Source organism: Schistocerca americana, chromosome 2 (genome assembly GCF_021461395.2).
Source record: "Schistocerca americana isolate TAMUIC-IGC-003095 chromosome 2, iqSchAmer2.1, whole genome shotgun sequence".
In the NCBI taxonomy this organism is placed as follows: domain Eukaryota; kingdom Metazoa; phylum Arthropoda; class Insecta; order Orthoptera; family Acrididae; genus Schistocerca; species Schistocerca americana.
This window is the reverse complement of record NC_060120.1, coordinates 11,107,366-11,127,986: the sequence shown is the minus strand read 5'-3', so window position 1 is coordinate 11,127,986 and position 20,621 is coordinate 11,107,366. Positions and strand designations below refer to the sequence as shown.

The following is a 20,621-nucleotide window of genomic DNA, read 5'->3' as shown; positions in this document are numbered from 1 at the left end:
AATCTGGCAAATGGTTTCGCCACAGATTTTTTTTCATGTTAAAATATCCTGTTAAATTAGCTCATGCTCTTATTCATAGATTTCTGGTAGCAGTGAGTGATTCCAGCGACAAATTTCCCATAGAGCAGTCAAACGATGGCGTACACCAACTGTTCTCCCGCGACACCTAACCCCATCCAGCCACCTCATCAGAACCGTCCCGAGGTCACCCTGCACCTCTGGCAGAACTGCCAAATCTAACGCCTCCCCTCCTCCCCGCCAACCTTCCCCCGCCCAAAAACTACCTACTATACACGTAATTAACAAATTTCAGTTTTGTAAGTAGGATTAATAAAAATGAAACACAGCGATACCGACTGTCCAGCAGGATTTTATACAAGAACTACACGGGTTGGATGTTTAGCACAATTGTAAGCAGAGAATCATAATATTTTCAATGACTTGACCTGTTTTAGGGTTCTTACTAGAATCACAACAAAATACTTAACACGTACACTACTGGCCACTAAAATTGCTACACCACGAAGATGACATGCTACAGACGCGAAATTTAACCGACAGCAAGAAGATGCTGTGATATGCAAATGATTAGCTTTTCAGAGCATTTACACAAGGTTGGCGCCGGTGGCGACACCTACAACGTACTGACATGAGGAAAGTTTCTCGTACACGAACAGCAGTTGACCGGCGTTGCCTGGTGAAACGTTGTTGTGATGCCTCGTGTAAGGAGGAGAAATGCGTACCATCACGTTTCCGACTTTGATAAAGGTCGGATTGTAGCGTATCGCGAGTGCGGTTTATCGTATCGCGAAATTGCTGCTCGCGTTAGTCGAGATCCAATGACTGTTAGCACAATATGGAATCGGTGGGTTCAGGAGGGTATACAGAACGCCGTGCTGGATCCCAACGGCCTCGTATCACTAGCAGTCGAGATGACAGGCATCTTATACGCATGGCTGTAACGCATTGTGCAGCCACGTCTCGATCCCTGAGTCAACAGGTGAGGACGTTTGCAAGACAACGACCATCTGCACGAACAGTTGGACGACGTTTGCAGCAGCATGGGTTATCAGCTTGGAGATCATGGCTGCGGCTACCCTTGACGCTGCATGACAGACAGGAGCGACGGCGATGGTTTACACAACGACGAACCTGGGTGCACGAATGGCAAAACGTCATTTTTTCGGACGAATCCAGGTTCTGTTTACAGCATCATGATGGTCGCATCCGTGTTTGGCGACATCGCGGTGAACGCACATTGGAAGCGTGTATTCGTCATCGCCATACTGGCGTTTCACCCGGCGTGATGGTATGGGGTGCCAATGGTGACACGTCACGGCCACCTCTTGTTCGCATTGACGGCTCTTTGAACAGTGGACGTTACATTTCAGATGTGTTACGACCCGGCCTCTACCCTTCATTCGATCACTGCGAAACCTACGTTTCAGCAGAATAACGCACGACCGCATGTTGCAGGTCCTGTACGGGCCTTTGTGGAAACAGAAAATGTACAACCACTGCCCTCGCCAGCACGTTCTCCAGATCTCTCACCAACTGAAAACGGCTGGTCAATAGTGGCCGAGCAACTGGCTCGTCACATGACACGAGTCACTACTGTTGATGAACTGTGGTATCGTGTTGAAGCTGCATGGGCAGCTGTACCTGCACACGCCATCCAAGCTCTGTTTGACTCAATGCCCAGGCGTTTCAAGGCCGTTATTACGGCCAGAGGTGGTTGTTCTGGGTACTGATTTTTCAGGATCTATGCACCGAAATTGCGTGAAAATGTAATCACATGTCAGTTCTAGTATAATATATTTGTCCAATGAATAGCCGTTTATTATCTGCATTTCTTTTTGGTGCAGCAATTTTAATGACCAGTAGTGTAAGTAAGGCCCACTTCTACTGGACTTACCCCAGACGCTTCAACAATGCCATCGATGACCAATGGCGGAGCATACGTGCGCTTCTACGTGGCTTCAACGTAGGTGAACAGAGTATAGCTGTCTATAAGCACGATGCAACTTCTGGAATTTTATTGATCTGTCTCAAAAGTATGATTGTTGAATTCTTTTTTTTATGCAGCAGACAGTACCATCCGAAACTTGAGCAGCTAAAGTACTTTTTGGAGAGGCAATCAAATTACTTGTCCCCTCCACCTTTTTTGTTTGCTTCATTCACCATCACCTCTTCCTACAGTCCTCATTCGGCAGAAATCGGCAAAAATCGGATGCCTTCGACCAAACAGCACATTTGCTTCAGCTCTCGCTCGTTGACCTTTGAGAATGTACTATATACAATGATCAGGCAAAACATTATGACCACTGCCCACCGCGACGTTGGATGCCACATGGTGGCGTTGCGGGCACGTAACAAGGTAACAAAAGTATGTCAGCGGAGTACACACGGACGGGGGATCACCCTAGCGAAAATACGGGCTGCAAATGGGGTATTCCACTGAGATAAGTGACTTTGACAAAGCACAGATCATTATTACGCAGAGCCTGTGAACGAGCATCTCGAAAACGGTGAAACTGGTCGAATGTTCACGTGCTACTGCCGTGAGCATCCACATAAAGAGGTAGGACAGTGAAACTACCACTAGGCGGTAAATGGTTGGACGCCCACGACTCTTCACAGAACGGGGGCGTTCGGAGGCTTGTCTGCTCGGTAATGTAGGACAGATGGTGATCTGTGGCAGCTCTACCGAAAGGGCACAATACTGGAGCACCCACAAGTGTTTCAGAGCACACCGTTCATCGTACGTTGTTGGAGATGGACCTCCACTGCAGACCATCCCTACGTATTGACATGTTGACGCAGCGACATCGTCAGTTACGATTGCGATGGGCTCAGGACCGTCGGGATTCGACCGTCGGTCAATGGAAACATATTGGCTCTTGGAGGGAATCACATTTTTACTACATTAGGTCGATGATCGCCTCCACAAGCGCCGTCATCGAGGTGAACGGCGACACGAAACGTGTAGCGCGCCACGGGCCCAGACTGGTGGGAGCAGAGACTCATGGGAGACATTCTCCTGTGCTTACATGCGACCTGTGGTGGTAATCGAAGACACGATGACAGCTGCGAATCACTTGCAGCCGTTCATGCTTGATGTCTTCCCCGACAGCGATGTCATCCCTCACGCGTCTCTGAGCCAGAACCGTGCTACAGTGGTTTGAGGAGTATTATAGTGAATTCACGTTGATATCTCAGCGACCAAATTTGCCTGATGTAAAACCTGTGGAACCCTTCAGGGTCGCCATCGTGCGCCATCACCGCGTACGCTAATTAGCGGCCCGTTATTTATGCGAATTACCTGACCTGTGCGTAGACATCTAATGCCACACACTTCCAAAAACCTACCAACATACTGTCGGATCCCTGATACGTAGAATTAGTGACGTATTTCGTTCCAGAGACGAACGATCTAGCTATTAAACAGGTAGTCAGAAGTTTTGACTTGCCATTGTAGCAGCGTAGCGCCAGTTCCATTGTTGAAAAAGAGCAAGCTTTGTAGATGATATCTGGGTGGACAGAGGCCACTGTTGCCACATAAAACATGTTAACGACAGTTCTAGTTGTTTCTTCATGCTGCTAAGTCGACGAAATGACTCTGAAACAACAGTACGCATTTACAGTCGCGGACAGAGAGAAAGGTTTTTTTTTTTTTTGCGCTTAGGGAGAAGACTAGAGCACGAGAGGTAGTAGGAAAACTCGCTTATCTCTCCCCGTTGATTCTTAAGTCATACTCCTATCTTGATCTTCTCCTGGGTCAGTTTTTGTGAACCCCCTGTGCCTGCGCCCTTGGCGGAGACCCATCTCGCCACCTTCTCGGTACGGTGCAGCACATCATGCCAGAAACATCGCACCTGTCTTCGTGCCACAGCCTCTGACACGCGCGGCACTGTCTTTAGTCAGTCACGTCTCTCTTTCCGCCTTAGCCTGTAGCACAGTGGTTCCCAGCCTAGGTTTAATTAGCCTCTGAGGGGTAAAATGAGATTTTGTAAGCGGTAAAAACAAAAAGGGTGTGATTGTGTTTCAATCATGAAACTACACTCATGCTCATAAATTAAGGATAATTGCAGAATGTGGTGCCACACAACGTGGCACTACACAACACTGGCACTAATAGCATAGGCACATAGGGAACAAACACGACACAGATCTGTAAGTCCACGGTATTGGCGATAAGTTGAGAAAACCGTCACGAAACACATCTGCTACAAAGCGCCACTGCTTCCTGCGCATGTACCCCGACATCAAAATGGGATATGATCACCACGAACAAGTACACAGGCCGCACTACGGGTTGGCATACTCTGGATCAGTTGGCCGAGCAGCTGCTGGGGTATAGCCTCCTATTCTTCCACCAGTGCCTGTCGGAGCTCCTGAAGTGTCCTAGGGGTTTGAAGACGTGCAGCGACACGTCGACCGAGAGCATCCCAGACGTGCTCGATGGGGTTTAGGTCTGGAGAACAGGCAGGCCACTCCATTCGCCTGATATCATGATCCCACCCCACAGCATCAAACCACGACCTCCATACAGGTCCCTTTCAAGGACATTAAGTAACTGATATCTGGTTCCTTGTTCACGCCAGATGGAAAGCCGGCAAGAATCGCTGTTCAGACTATACCTGGACTCGTCCGTGAACATAACATGGGACCACTGTTCCAGTAACCACATACTGTGTTCTTGACACCAGGCTTTACGGGTTCTCCTGTGACAAGGGTCAGTGGAATGCACCTTGCATGGTTCAGGGCCAATGGACCGTGTCTGTTCAGTCGTCTGTAGACTGTGTGTCTGGAGACAACTGTTCAAGTGGCTACGGTAAGTTCCCGAGCAAGGCTATCTGCAGTACTCCGTGGCCGTTTGCGGGTACTGATGGTGAGATATCAGTCTTCTTGTGGTGTTGTACACTATGGACGCCCCGTACTGTAGTTCTTGGACACATTTCCTGTCTGCTGGAATCGTTGTCATAATGTTGAGATTACACTCTGTGGCACACGAAGAGCCCGTGCTATGGCCTGCTGTGTTTGACCAGCCAATTTCAACACACAGTCTCCATTAGCACGTGTGAAAACGTCTGCGCACTTACTCGGTGCACCGTACTCTGACATGCACCACCACACCTTTGCGTATGTGGACTGCTGCCAGCGCCGCCGTATGACGACCGCAGGTCAAATGCACTGCATGGTCATACCCCGAGGTGATTTAAACCCGGAAACCGGCCACCAGAGCGCTGTTTCAACAGGTATCAGCATTATCCTTAATTTATGAGGATGTTGTAAATTACTTTCAAAACATTATTTCTGCAATCACAATTTTGTAAGACTTTAATACTGATGATTATATAAGTCATCAGTAATTACTTTTTTCCTCCATTACTAGCATTAACGCATGACACCATGCGGTGGTGGTCACAGGAGCCTCACATAGATCACTGTACTTTGAACTTGTGTATATGAAAGTAAAAGTAAGACATATGTAAGAAATGCTAGATACGACGTATCTCGTATCTATTGAAAATGTCTTCTGCAAGTTGTAGATAGTTCGTGCAATAGACCAGAAATTGCTTCATTACTGACTCTGAAAGATATAAGAACTAATTGGCAGGACAACACTAGAGTGCTGTACAAAGAATTATTATGATTTTTGTTGTTATTAGAGCGCTCAGACACAAAGTGTTAACACCCTGAAGTATTGCAATGTCCGCCACTTCAGAAGGAAGAAATCCAGCGTTGAAGTGATTTACAAGCAGCAAGTACAGTGTGCAAATTTTAACTAGGTGGATTTTAAATCGGGATGCATGGTGTGGGTGAAGCAAATGCGCTAGGCAGAGGGACAGCGCAGAGAAGGCACGTTTTGTTAAACGTGTCCGCCATCACTGTAGATGGCTTTCGTGACTGAGTTGTAGGTAGCACTGGTTATTCATCGGGAATTGCTTCATCATCCATGATAGCGCGCGCACACGCACGCACACACACACACAACACACACACACACACACACACACACACACACACACACACAACACATGTACGATATTGCTTTGAAAAGAACTTATTTACTAACGTAAAAGGCTAATACTGCACTATTCGTTCGTTTTTCTCCCAATCCCCACATACACTGTTTCATAATGTAACACTAGACGCACTATCGAGTGGCATCAGGATCGTAGCGGCGATGTTTAATATCCATATCATTTGCTAGCCTGAAAAACTGGGCCAACATACTTCTATAATAAAAGAAATGTTGAGCCCAGAAAGAGGGTAAGATGTTATATTATACATTGTAGCTGGTGGAATAAAGATTTCCCTAAAAGAAACAAAAAAAAGATAGCGTGAAAGTTTTATGTGAGACAATGTATTATTATTATCATCTACTTGAATTAAATGTTTTACTAAACCCATAGTCTGTATTACCGAATTAATCATTCACTGTATACAATTTATTGCTGTGAACAGGAACTTTTTAACAGCGTTTTTAAATAAGTTCGGTTTATTAATCTCAACTGCCTTTTACAGTTTATTATACAGTTTTATTCCTTGGTATAAAATGCTTTTCTGAGTTTTTTGTTTATTCTTTCTTGATAAATGTAAGATCAGTCTAGATTTTGTTCTGTATTCATGGGAAGGGCTGTTAGTGCATTAATTTTCGGTGTTATTTTTGATGTGCATTGCTGACTGGTAAATGCATTGCCGACGGTTTAGTTAAAATGCCCAGTGTTTTTAAGGTCGTTACAATGAGCTCAACCTTCGGTTATTATTCAAATGGCCCTTCTCTGCAGTTTGAAAACTGCTTTCGTATTTTTTGCATACGTTCCCCAGATAAGAGTTCCGTAACTAACGAGTGAGTGTATCTATTGTGTTGTTCCCCCCCTGTGGTTATTAACACCTTTGACACCCCAGGCGGCTAGTATGTAGGGTACTTGCTCCATCTTGTAGAGGCAGTAAAGGTCAACAGGCCACCAGGATTTTAAAAAGATTACGTATTCCCTGAAATCTGACGCACTGATGTTAAGCATTTCTAATGGAGTTAAAGTATAAGATGCACAAAAACCACACAACCTGACGCCAAGTTAGTTGCACTATACCAATTTCAGTACTGCGCTGCTGGAGAGCGTTTGAGGGAATTCGATGAAGCCAGAGAGAGAGAGAGAGAATGCTGAATCACAAGATACTGTTAAAAGTGATAAAGGGGGAGATCACGGTGGAATATCACCACGTGCTGGCCACAACGGTTTGCAGATGTAGCACGAGCTAGCAGCGTCCGCCGTGCGAAAGAGGCGGCGTGCGCACGCCAGCAATATCGCTGTGTTCTGTTCAAGGTGGTGAACTGTTGATGGAAGCTGATAAGTACCTATAGCGAAAAGCTTCTGCTATGTTGGTCCCTATCGAAGCTGAAACAAAATGGGACTGGAAGCGGCGGTGCTGCATCCCTTTGTGGCTTCGGAGGCACTACCCTCCAACTCCAAAAAAAAAAAAATAAAAAAAAAATAAAAAAAAAAAAAAAATAAAAAAAAAATAAAAAAAATACCAGCGCCACTATCAACTGGTACATCTTTTGCCAACAGAGATTTCACATTCTCGCTCAGTTCTAGTTCTCACAAAATTGATCCTGACTCAATTCCTGAACCTCCACGAGGAAGATGAAGCAACCGTACCTTGGAAACAACCGTCAGAAACTTGTGTTTACGGTTGCCATTTTGAAAACACTAAAAACTTTTCTCATAGTGAACGCAGGCGAAATCCGTTTCCAGATAACGATTCCTCAGTAAGTTATGAATAATTATAATAATTTGTCTCTTCTCTTGAAACTCTTATTAACGGATTAAATCGCAAATGTAAATTAAACATGCCTGAAATAAAACTGATGCCTGGTACTAAAAAGATCAGAACAGCGGTAGAGCTTTCATTACTGAAGAGTCCTGAATATGTAATCAGATTGCTTGATTATTGATTACACTGGCTGTTCCACGCCGATGTCAGGACTTTAAGGCCTAACTTGTTGATGACATTCTGTTTGCAAGTGTCTTTGTATGCTCACATCATTTAAACTGAGAAAAAATATTAATTCCTAGAAATTCTGTATTTACTACGGAGTCTATAGAAGCAATATCCACATTTAATTTGCAGTGTCATTTTCCCTCTTCAAACTAAAGTTCGTGGTATTTGTTGTCCTAAGGTTCATTTTATTGCACAGTGACCAAATGTAAGCTTCCTTGAGGGCTCCATTGGTTCCCGTGCAACGATGTCTCTTGTTTTGTCAGTTATTATAATATTGGTGTCGTGAAGAAAGAAAATTACTTCCACTTGTTCGTGTACATGCCAAGGAAAAGCGACTAAGGACAAAGCAATCCAGGCTGTTGCAACAGGAAAGCCCAACGACAGTTCCACAGTGAGCGTCCAGTAGGCACAAGAAAAGCAGAATGTCTCTCAACGCACCCTTTCCCCCTCATCCTCGAAGGAACAGGGTGCAGGGAAAGCATCACTCCGTTTGGGTCGAAAGCTGTCCAGGGCGCCGTCAGACGTCATTGTGGCACGTCGCACTGATGAGGACCTCGGATCCAGTAGCCCGCCGACTAACCCTCGCTGTACGAGTCCTTCACATTCCTGGTGCAAAGACAGGGGTAAATTAAAACCACACCGATAAAATGGCTCCCATATCACAGTGGAACTTGAATGGGTCCAGTACTCCAGTACTCATGTGGAGAACTGAAACTCCTAGCAAAGGCCCGCTCCATGTACTTGTTTTACAAGAAACACGTTTTAAAGATACTGACGCCTCTGTGCCAGAGGGTTACATGCTACACCGCAAGGATGACCCGATTAGGGAAAGAGCCAACTAACGTCCCTAAGTTCTCTGCTCCCTCCCTGGCTCCTAAACTGCAACCAAATGCAGTTAAAATTCACGTGTGTCGGAGTACCACTGTTTGCTCGCTGCAATTACCTCTGCAAGAAATAATAGACTCTGAGAGTCTCACTGATGGACTTCAATGCCCATCACGTCTTGTGGGACTCGACCTCTCCTTGCCCTTGGAGTTTTGGAGAGCCTCGTGACGTCTCATGAGCTGTGCATCCTCAACACATGTACTGCAACTCATTTCTGTGCTGCTTCTGGGTCATCAGCCATCAACTCTCTTTCTGCTCTCCAGCGCTTGCAGACTCCGTTCAGTTGGAGGTCATTGACGTTCTTCATTCTAGTCATCACTTCCCACTCGACATTCACCTACTGGATGGAGCATTCCCTGTACGGAAACCACTAAAATTGTTGGTCTGCAAGCCTAACTGGACGCCGTTCAGCCAGCTGGCTGTGTTTGAACACCACAACAGCATCCAGGAATAGGTGGACCACGTCGCACGAGCGCTCCATCACGCCACTGACCTATCGATCCCAAAGTTCTCAGGTCACCTTAGGAGGCGACCTGTAACTTGGTGGACAGATGAGTGCAGTTGAGCAATCTGGGCCAGCTGTGTGGCTCTTTGACGGTTAATTGCTGCCCGACAGTAGACAACCTCATCGCTTTTCGAGTAGCAAGAGCCAAGGCTCGATCGGTATTTAAGGAGAGCTAGCAAGCCTCCTGGACTCGATCAATCGGTCCACTTGTTCTACGAAAGTATGGTAAGCCACCTGGAGGATTTCTGGCGAACACAGTCGTGTACCAATAGCTGCAGCGCTGAGACATGAGTGTCTGCAAACAAAGCCCAGGGACATCTCTCAGACGCTGGCCGATCATTTTGCAAAAACTACAGCCAATGCAAGCCAGGATACGACGTTTCGTCGCTACCGTGCGACTGTACAGAGGGACTTCAGATCCGACAGTTCTGAGGCATACAACTTTCATTTCTCCATTTGCGATCTGTTATCAGCACAATATCAGACTCGTCACACTGCACCCAGTTCCGACCAAACCCAATCCTGCATATCGCGACATTTGCCAGCGGCGTCAAAGGAAATCCTCCTGGAATGTTTTAATTTTATATGGCAGTCAGTCGCCTTTCCAACTCATGGAGGGAGACAATTCTGATACTTCTCCTCGAACCAGGAAAGGACCACACGTGTCCCAGTAGTTACAAGAGTACTGCCTTAACGAGCTGTATGGGAACACCCTGGAGCGAGTGGTTAATCCTCGTCTATTCTGGATGTTACAGGCCAGGCAACTCCTTAACAACTCTCAGTGTGGATTCAGAAGAATTCGGTCCACTGTCGACAGACTCGCCCAGCCAGAGGCGGCGGCTATTCACCAGGCTTTCCTTGGTACTGTGTCAGCATTTTCTTCGGTATCAGTAGGGCATGCGATACTACTTGGAGGGAAAGTATTCTCGGACAACTGCATCAAGTAGGCTTCCGCAGCCACCTCCCGATCTTCCTACGATCTGTCCCAGCGATCTTGTAGGATCCGAAATGGTGACACGCTGTCAGATCGTTTCGAGCAGGAGAGTGGTGTTCCTCTCGGTGTTGTTTTAAGTGAAACCCTCTTTGCCATAGCCATTAACAGGAGTCCTGTACAGTGCTCCTTATTTGTGGACGATTTTGCTGTTTGCTGGTTCTCCTCCATTGTTGCAACAGCGAGCCGTCAGTTATAACTTGCATTGCGGAGGTTAGAGGAGTGGGTTACAAAGACGGGTTTTCAGTTTTCTGCAGAGAATTAGGTGTGTCTTCATTTTAATCGTTCTCGTCATATTTTTAATTTACCTGACTCTTACATGACGGACACTATTCTACATTTTAGAGACTCAGTGAGGTTTCTGGGTTCCGTTTTTGACTCCGAATTCTCGCGGTTGATACACCTGAGAGACCTAAAAGCACTCAAGGCACTGAACATCATAAAGATCCATAGTCACAGGTCTTGGGGAGCGGACAGGGTCGCGTATGCTCCAATTTTACAGGGCTTCCGTCAGTTTGTGGCTAGACTATAGGTGCATGATGTTTGGATAGGCTAGGCCTTCTTATCTGAAGATCATTGACGCTATCCGCTATGAGGGGAATAGGCTGACCACGGTGCTTATAGGACCAGCTCCATCCCCAGTCTTTGTGCTGAGGGTGGTGAACCATCACTTACAACTCGACGCCAACGCCACACGATGAGTGAAGCACTGAATTCACCTGTACTGCACATCATACTGTTGCTCGTTCCCCTCGGGAACGCCTTTTCTCCCACTATCCACGAGTGGCATTTGCTGGAATCTCTTGGAATGGAATAGTGCCAGGCTCAAATCCAGGGTTTTGATCGTCTACCAACCTGACTGATGCAGAGGCCCAGAGTCATTTTAGACTTAGCGCTATACAGGAGAGGTTGCACACCTGCTTCTGTGTTTAATGAGCTATTTTCTGACATTTTATATGAGCACCACAAATATGTAGCGGTATTTACGGATGGGTCTAATCAGGGAGGCTCAGCTTGTTGCCCTGTTGTCTTCTGGGATCGTGTCCTCAGGATCCTACTGCCTCCAGACTGTACTATCTTCGACGCAGAATGATATGCGATCTTGCAGGCACTGGAGCAGAAGACACGTTCTTCTAGTGCTAAATTTCTTGTCAGTTCCGATTCTCTGAGTGCCCTTCACTCCCTAAAGAGCTTGTACCTACCCGATAAAGTCGTCCAGAACATTCAAGATGCTCTCTTCTAACTACAATGACTGGGAAAGGAGGTGTTTCTGCTGGGTACCAGGGCACATGGATGTTGCGGGGAACGAAAGGGCGGATCTAGCAGCCAGGGAGGCGTATCATGTTCCTCAGTAATTTCAGTGTGCCATCCCCCTGCATGCTGTAGCTTCGCTATTCAGGTCCAGAGACTTGCGTCGGCGGAAGAATGAGTGGCTGGGAGTGACAGCCAACAAGGTCCGTCTAGTAAAGCCCATAACGCGGCCATGACGTACTTCCTTCCAGCCACGTAGAACGGACGAGGTCCTCCTGTCTTCGCACAGGCCACAGCCCTATGCCGCATGGCTTTTTCCTCCGCCGAGAGGACCCTACAATGTGTGGCTCTTGTGGCGTACAGGTCACTGTGGGCAACATTTTATTGGAAAACGTATTATTTTCCGATCAGCGGGCCCCGGCTGATTTCCGAAAGACCTACACTCTATTTTAGGTAACGTTCAAATGAATGTGGTTAGAATTTTAAAGTTTTGTTATTTGTCCAACATTTTTGCCAATATTTTAGAGAGATGATTTTAATGTATCAAGCTGGGCGACTGGCTCACCCACATTTTACCTAAGAGGTCAGCCAGTGACATTTTCCTTTGCACTCCTTTTAGCTCCTTTGTCATTTTAGTTGTGTTTTAGTCTCCTGCATAGCATCTTTCATTCTTTCCCCGTGGTCTCAGAGTATATGATAACAATTAGTAATAGTATCCACATTCGTTCCTTTAATGTGTGTTGGGGCGCTGATAACATCTCACACAAACACACTCACACTTTACCATGGTTTCAACGTTTATAAAAACGTCTTCTACAGGAGACAAATATGAACAATTTAAGCAAGTTAATAGTGAAATATATATATATATATATATTCTTTTTCACACACACACACACACATATATATATATATATATATATATATATATATATTCTTTTTCACACACACACACACACACATATATATATATATATATATATATATATATATATATATATATATATATATATATATTCTTTTTTTTCACACAATGCTGGTGACTACTTTGAAGGTCAGTGAAACACGTATCTATTTTGTACGAGCTGTAAATAAATAGTTGCCACTATTGAAGTTCCAACCCTCGTATTTTATCCCAGATTTGGCATACTAGTTCTCCTGAAAAATCTTGTAATTTTATTTCTGATGAAAGTCTACTGTAATCCGGTAATTAAAGAAATTTTTTTCATACTTGATTTTATTTCATTAATTTGCAGAAATGGTCCGAGAGTCAAAGATCTTGTACAACTACACCACTTTTGTCCTTGTCCGTATTTGTAAACACTATGTTGATTACCGATACACTCATTGTTGTTAATCTACATGTCACGTCTGCACGCTACCGTCGCTGATGCCTGCCCTTTTACTATAAAACCTTTTTCCTCATGGTGCTGCTGTCCCACCTACCTTCACGCTATGACCCCCCCCCCTGCCCCACGCACTTGTACACCTTTGTATCTGAATATATACCTGTATTTCTCGACAGCTGGTCTTTTGGACCACAGTCAATTCGCAAATGCTTCCAGAACTATGTACACATATGAATTGTTTTCTTGGAAAAGAGAAATTCCCACAACAGGCCTTCATGCGTGACGGTCCTCCCAGGCATTTTAACCTTCATATCATCGATTCCAAATGCAAGTCGCTTAAGTAGGTCCATTTATTCGCCTCCAAACTCTCTTCATTTCATTTAATTTGTATTTACTTCATGTGGTCACTTAAAGTTTGTTGCTGTTACTTAAGGTGAAATAACATTACTTGTGTGAAGCGTTCGAGCCATTTGGACAATATTCTCTGCCAACAGAATATCAGATTCGCCTATTATGCAAACAACTTCGTTTATTATCTACACCTGGCGTTTAGAAGTATGTTTCAATCTCGATGATGTGGCTGACTACAGTCTGATCCAAGTAGGATTTTACTAGTTTGACCAGATGATAAGAAGAAAGATATGTGTACTATACATGATAAAGGGTAAAAGATTGTGGTACAAGTTCGTGGCCGGGCTGTTGACCTGACTGACGAGAGAAACAGCCTTTCTTCGACCCAGTGCTAGGAGGGCGAGCGTGGGGGGGGGGGGGGGGGGGGGGGGGGGTCCATCACCCTGTCCGCCTTTTGTCCACAGAAAATATTTCGGTGCTCTTTTGACAGCAGGCTGGGTGAACCTGAAGCCGTCTTGGAGGGACTGGAACGAGGAAAAATCTCCGACACTATTCGGGATTGAACCCGAGATCTAACCACTAGACCATCACGGCCACAAAATGCAAGATACCTACCAACAAATAAATGTGGGTCACACTGGAAACCACTTCAGATCAGAAGTTATACACTCTAGATTCATTCTGAAGTAATCTAATTTGCTTCACGAATGTTACAAATCTATTCTACATAATTTTGTAAGTAGGCCGTTTAGGTTTTTATGTTGGCAACGTCACGTAGCGCTCTGTATAAAAATCACTGGTTGTGCTGTGTGCAGTCTGTGGCTGGTTGGCATTGTTGGAATATTCGCTATTGTAATGTTGGGCAGTTGGATGTGAACAGCGCGTAGCGTTGCGCAGTTGGAGGTGAGCCGCCAGCAGTGGTGGATGTGGGGAGAGAGATGGCGGAGTTTTGGGAGCGGATGATCTGGACGTGTGTCCATTAGAGAGAGTAAATTCGTAAGACTGGATGTCATGAACTAATACATATATTATGACTTTTGAACACTATTAAGGTAAATACATTGTTTGTTCTCTATCAAAATCTTTCATTTGCTAACTACGCCTATCAGTAGTTAGTGCCTTCAGTAGTTAGAATCTTTTATTTAGCTGGCAGTATAGGCGCAAGCTGTATTGCAGTAGTTCGAATAACGAAGATTTTTGTGAGGTAAGTGATTCATGAAAGGTATAGGTTATTGTTAGTCAGGGCCATTCTTTTGTAGGGATTATTGAAAGTCAGACTGCGTTGCGCTAAAAATATTGTGTGTCACTTTAGTGTTGATCAGAATAAGTAAAGATAGAAATGTCTGAGTACGTTCAGTTTTGCTCAGCTGTTTGAAAATCAAATAACGTAAGGGGGTTTACCAGCACAGTAATTCATTAATTTTTCGAAGGGGACGTTTCAATTTGACCCTGCATATTTGTTTCACAATAATTCAAGCTTTCATTTGAGCTCCATTGAATAAATATTTCATTTGCCCAAATTGATTGCTGGAAGACAAAAAAAATGTCGTTAGTAATTGATATGATATGCTGAACACTAACCAAGGGTACTGGTTATCATCAAAGATACTGCATTTGCAGCTCTTTTCCATGGAAACACCACGAAGATGACGTGCTACATACGCGAAATTTAACCGGCAGGAAGAAGATGCTGTGATATACAAATGATTAGCTTTTCAGAGCATTCACATAAGGTTGACGCCGGTGGCGACACCTACAACGTGCTGAAATGAGGAAAGGTTCCAACCGATTTCTCATACACAAACAGCAGTTGATTGGCGTTGCCTGTTGAAACGTTGTTGTGGTGCCTCGTGTAAGAAGGACAAATGCGTACCATCACGTTTCCGACTTTAATAAAGGTCGGATTGTAGCCTATCGCGATTGCGGTTTATCGTATCGCGACATTGCTACTCACATTGGTCGAGATCCAATGACTGTTAGCAGAATAATGGAATCGGTGGGTTCAGGAGCGTAATACGGAACGCCGTGCTGGATCCCCACGGCCTCGTATCACTAGCAGTCGAGATGACAGCCACCTTATCCGCTTGGCTGTAAAGGATCGTGCAGCCACGTCTCTATCCCTGAGTCAGCGGATGAGGACGTTTGCAAGGCAAGAACCATCGGCAAGAACAGTTCGACGACATCTGCAGCATCATGTATTATCAGCTCGGAGACCATGGCTCCGGTTACCCTTGACGCTGCATCACAGATAGGAGCGCCTGTGATGGTATACTCAACGACGAACCTGGGTGAATGGCAAAACGTCATTTTTTCAGATGAATCCAGATTCTGTTTACAACATCATGATGGTCGCATCCGTGTTTGGTGACATCGTGGTGAACGCACATTGGAAGCGTGTATTCGTCATCGCCATACTGGCGTATCACCCGGCGTGATGGTATGGGGTGCCATTGGTTACACGTCTCGGTTGCCTCTTGTTCGCATTTACGGCACTTTGAACAGTGGACGTTACATTGCAGATGTGTTACGACCCTTTATTTGATCCCTGCGAAGTCCTACATTTCAGCAGAATAATGCACGACTGCATGTTGCAGGTCCTGTACGGGCCTTTCTGGATACAGAAAATGTTGGACTGCTGCCCTGGCCAGCGCATTCTCCAGATCTCTCACCAATTGAAAACGTCTGGTCAATGGTGGCCGAGGAACTGGCTCGTCACAATACGCCAGTCACTACTCTTGATGAACTGTGGTATCGTGTTGAAGCTGCATGGGCAGCTGTACCTGTACGCGCCATCCAAGCTCTGTTTCACTCAATGCCCAGGCTTATCAAGGCCGTCATTACGGCCATAGGTGGTTGTTGTGGGTACTGATTTCTCAAGATTTCTATGCACCCAAATTGTGTGAAACTGTAATCACATGTCAGTTCTAGTATAATATATTTGTCCAATGAATACCCGTTTATCACCTGCATTTCTTCTTGGTGTAGCAATTTTAATGGCCAGTAGTGTACTTGTGGCCAGTGAAGATCATATCTGTTTTATGCTAAGAAAAGTATTAGGAGAATATGATAAGTGGCACTGAAAGTAAATTTTTAAAAGACTGAATATGCAGTGGGTAAAATGTAGGACATATAAAAGTAGAGGGTCAACACATCAAGGCAATTAAAAAATTTTAATATTTGTGTAGCATTTGTTCCACGACGAAACAAATAGTTGGGAAATACAGCAACGATTAGCCCATGGGAAAGCAGAAAATGAGAAGCCAAAACCGCTGTTATGCTCTTGTAAGATGATTTGGAAAGTAAATCAGACGCTCTACAGAAATACTGTAGAGCCTGAATCGACCTATGGATGCGACTGCGGGGAGCTTACTGGGAAAAAAATGAAGAGCAAACAGAGTTGTAGAAATTGATTATATCAGTAGATCGTGTAGAATAGCTCGGCTAGACCACGTAAGAAGTACAGTTATTAGGTAGAATAGCTTGCTTGTTATGGACATACATTGTGAATGACAGATGACAGATGGCGAAAGAAGATCTTGATGTACCGCCCTCACGAAAGAAGGAGAAGATCGAAGGTTGCCTGCTTGATGACATAAAGGAGGCCATGAGAAAAAGAGAAATACAAGAAGTTGAGAAAAAATGGGATTACAGAAACCGATAACAGATATGTGGGATGTGGCGAAAGCTGCAGGAACTCCACAAGAGAGAGAGAGAGAGAGATTTTTGCTTGAATACGGTGCGTAATTCTGATTATTATCTTCCAGGTATCCTGTCTTATCAAATGTTTTAATAAAATTGCGTCTGTGCTATTTAATATAGGTAGTAAACATTTTGAAAAGCCTAGAACTTATTTATCTGGGAATGAAGCTCATTAATATGTTATGCGGTTGGTTTTATGGATAGCTAATAAAAATATAAACAGAAGCATAAAGGCTGTTTCAAGTGCACTTAACATACAAATGGAAGTTTCTCGTTGAACTAAACTAAGTAGTAAAATGTAACTAACCTTCCCAAAAATTTTCCTAGCCTTAATCGCTCGGTTTTTCCAGGCAAGCTTACCGATGGTCCTGTGCCCATGGAGATAGAAGACCTGATGAACAGATACAGCAGTGACGTCATAGCTTCCACTGCCTTCGGACACGACTGCAACTCATTTGCAGACCGCAACAACGAATTCTATCGCCGAGGGAAGGACATCACAGACTTTTCCGGGATAAGAGCTCTTGTTATCATCGGACACGTGCTGTTTCCGTCGCTCATGAAGGTAATTGTCCCGAACTGTTTTATATCAGCTTGTGATGACGATGATCGTGAAACTGTGTTGCGCAGAGGATAAGTAACTGTTCCTACACCTTGCATCTGAACGTCGAATTTGCTCATTGTTTTTATCAGATAACCGCAATGGATTATCACTACACTATAATTCACATTCATACGTCAAAGTGAGTTGTTGTATTGTATAACGCATAGCTGCCGTCACTAGGTATTCTTCCTTGATGACTATGAATTTTCTATACCGTCTCTGAGTAAAAAGAGTATGATAGCAATCAACTTTTACAGTATTTTGGTTTCTGTAAATAAAGGAAACGGTACAATATTAACGATATCTGTGACAGTTGCACGTATCTTACCCATGATATGGTTTCACAACTGACGATTGTCGTTCTTCTCATTTCTGACTGTCCTCAATACTTTCGTCTTTCTCTCTTTGCTGTCACCCCATATTCTATGTTCTGTATGTTGTTCTTTCAACAGATCCTGTAATTTATCCTCACTTTCACACAATGTAGCAACGTCATTAGCGAATCATAACACAGATATCCTTTAATACTGAACTTTAATACTACATCTGAGCCTTCCAGGGTGGCCGTGCGGTTCTAGGCGCTACAGTCTGGAACCGCGCGACCACTACAGTCGCAGGTTCGAATCCTGCCTCGGACATGGATGTGTGTGATGTCCTTAGGTTAGTTAGGTTTAAGTAGTTGTAAGTTCTAGGGGACTGACGACCTCAGAAGTTAAGTCCCATAGTGCTCAGAGCCAGCTCAACCAACTACATCTGAACTTTTCTTTTACTCCGTTCATTGTTTATTCGATGCGCAGGTTGAACAGTAGAAGAAGGCTCTATCTGTTTCCGCTTCTGTTAATCGGAACGTTTCTCCTTTGGTCTTCCATTCTTATTAATTCCTCTCATTTCTTGTTATACTGTATACTAGCCGTCTTTCCCTATGGTGTATACCTGTTTTCCTGAGGTTTTCGAATATCTTGCACCATCTTATACTATCGAAAGCTTTGTTTAGGTCAAGAAATACAATGATATCTTCAGTTTTCATATTTCTTACTTCTGCTGTTAAGCAAACGACAGAACTTCCTCTGTGGTGCCTGTGTATTTCCTAAGGCTATCTAATCTTTAGCTAACGAAACCACAGTTTTTATAGTGTCCCGCAACTTGGACGCTTGAGCTGTCAAGCTCATTCCATCATAGTTCTCACATTTATCTTTCTTGTTATCCTGATGTTTCAAAGTGCATCGGTGAGCAAAGGATAGAATGCTTTTCATTAATGCTCGAATTTACTAGAATCGAATTTTTTGTGAACGCGATTTAGAGGTTCTCCAGTTGCAACTTCAGGATCTTTTCCAGCAAAATTTTGGCTTTGTTATCTTCTACTGACAGGAAAAATACCAATGTAATACTGAGTGGAGATTTCAGTATCAGCTTTTTGGTGCAGTCCACACAGAAGAAAGTATTACGACAACTACTCTCCTCATTTATCTCTGTACATGCTTTTGTAGTTATTTGTGTGCTTTCAGCTGCCTCGCATTCTTGTCACAGCTGTAAGCAAAGGCCGGCTGACAGCGAGTAATGGAAAGAGAAGGGGAAGGGAAGTAAGAAGGAACTGGAAAGAGGCAGCTCGGCACGAGAAACTATTGTCAACGAGTCTATTCTACGGCCGATAAGAATTCTACGGAGATGTACCGCTTAAAGGTGGCTCATTAATGTCTTTCGTGGAAAATTTATGTTCTAAAACTATTGCATTGACGAAAAATGACAGTGAAATCAAACATACATTTCTTTTAACTGTTGAGGCGAAGAACATGGCTTAGCTGAGTGAAAAACATGGTGTTTGTTAGGACTGACACAGCCTTATGACGAATGTCGTTTACAGACGAACTTTATATTGACATCAACGCATATTTCGTAATTACTGTATTCACGCGTTGCACATAGAAACACTGCCTATCGGTAAATACAAGGGCGAGTCAATTATTATCCGCAATTTAGTTACATTTTTGTTTATTTTGGTAGTACAGTCGTTTTACAGTGATGACGCATGCTTTGTTTATTTGTTGTTATATCTTTGCAATTTCCAAGCAACTACAGTCTGATTTAAAGTAGTTGTCACTTTGTCGTTTGTTCTGCGAAGTTGCGGCGTTGTCACGTCCAGCACTGGCTGGAGGCAGCCGCCTCAGCGCATCGCTACCCCCGGCGATAGAAAATTGTTTTAAAGCCGGGATCTTCTACAAAAAGTAAGTAAAAAATTTCAAACCCACATATGATGCATATCTCTACAATGCCTCTCAATCTGTCAAATATCTATTCTTAATTTTAATTAGGGCCGTTGTTACATTAACTATTGAAGTGTGAGAAATTTTCGCGTCCGGAAAAGTTTTCTTCTTTAGATTGCAAATCTATAAAACTATTACACACATTGAATAACATCTTGGTGTGTATACAAAATGAAATAGAATTAAAATTCAGTCTAACTTACCTTAAGGAGATGACGAGAGCTGGCCAAACAGTATTTCTTAGTCTCACAACAAAGAATTAATCGATATAAATTCACAAACACAATATTTAATCGCAGTAAGTACGCTACACACTAATCAGACAATGCGAAATCACCGCTTAATTCAGAGTCAGAGGAACTATCCGTGTTGCTGCTCGTATTGACAGATATAATCAAATCTTCGACACTTTGTTGTAGGATACCTTCACTGTCCCACGCCTCCTGTATCACTCCTGTCACGTGATGCACTACCCTATACCTTCTGCCAGTCTTCTGATGTCACAACTTCAACTGCATCTTTCAAAAGGGGTTGCACTTCGGTTAATGTGAATTTCGTATTTTCTGCAGCAATATGCCGTTTAACTTGAGTCCAAATCAGCTCTATTACGTTGAAATGGCAATGGTAAGGAGGCAATATGAGCACTTTATGCCCGTATTTTTTTGCTACTTCATCCACAATGTAAATCGGCTTCTTTGGCTTGTGTTGCGAT

General features: G+C 44.0%; 1 protein-coding gene across 1 annotated transcript in view; it reads left to right on the top strand.

Annotated features, from left to right (window-relative positions):
* Window positions 1-20,621, top strand: part of LOC124596624 (cytochrome P450 9e2-like) — a 75,912-nt gene that overhangs the window by 17,850 nt on the left and 37,441 nt on the right. Inside the window, exon 4 of the mRNA XM_047135850.1 lies at window positions 17,395-17,609. Coding sequence (XP_046991806.1) covers window positions 17,395-17,609 — 215 coding nt within the window. The remainder of the gene's footprint in view (window positions 1-17,394; window positions 17,610-20,621) is intronic.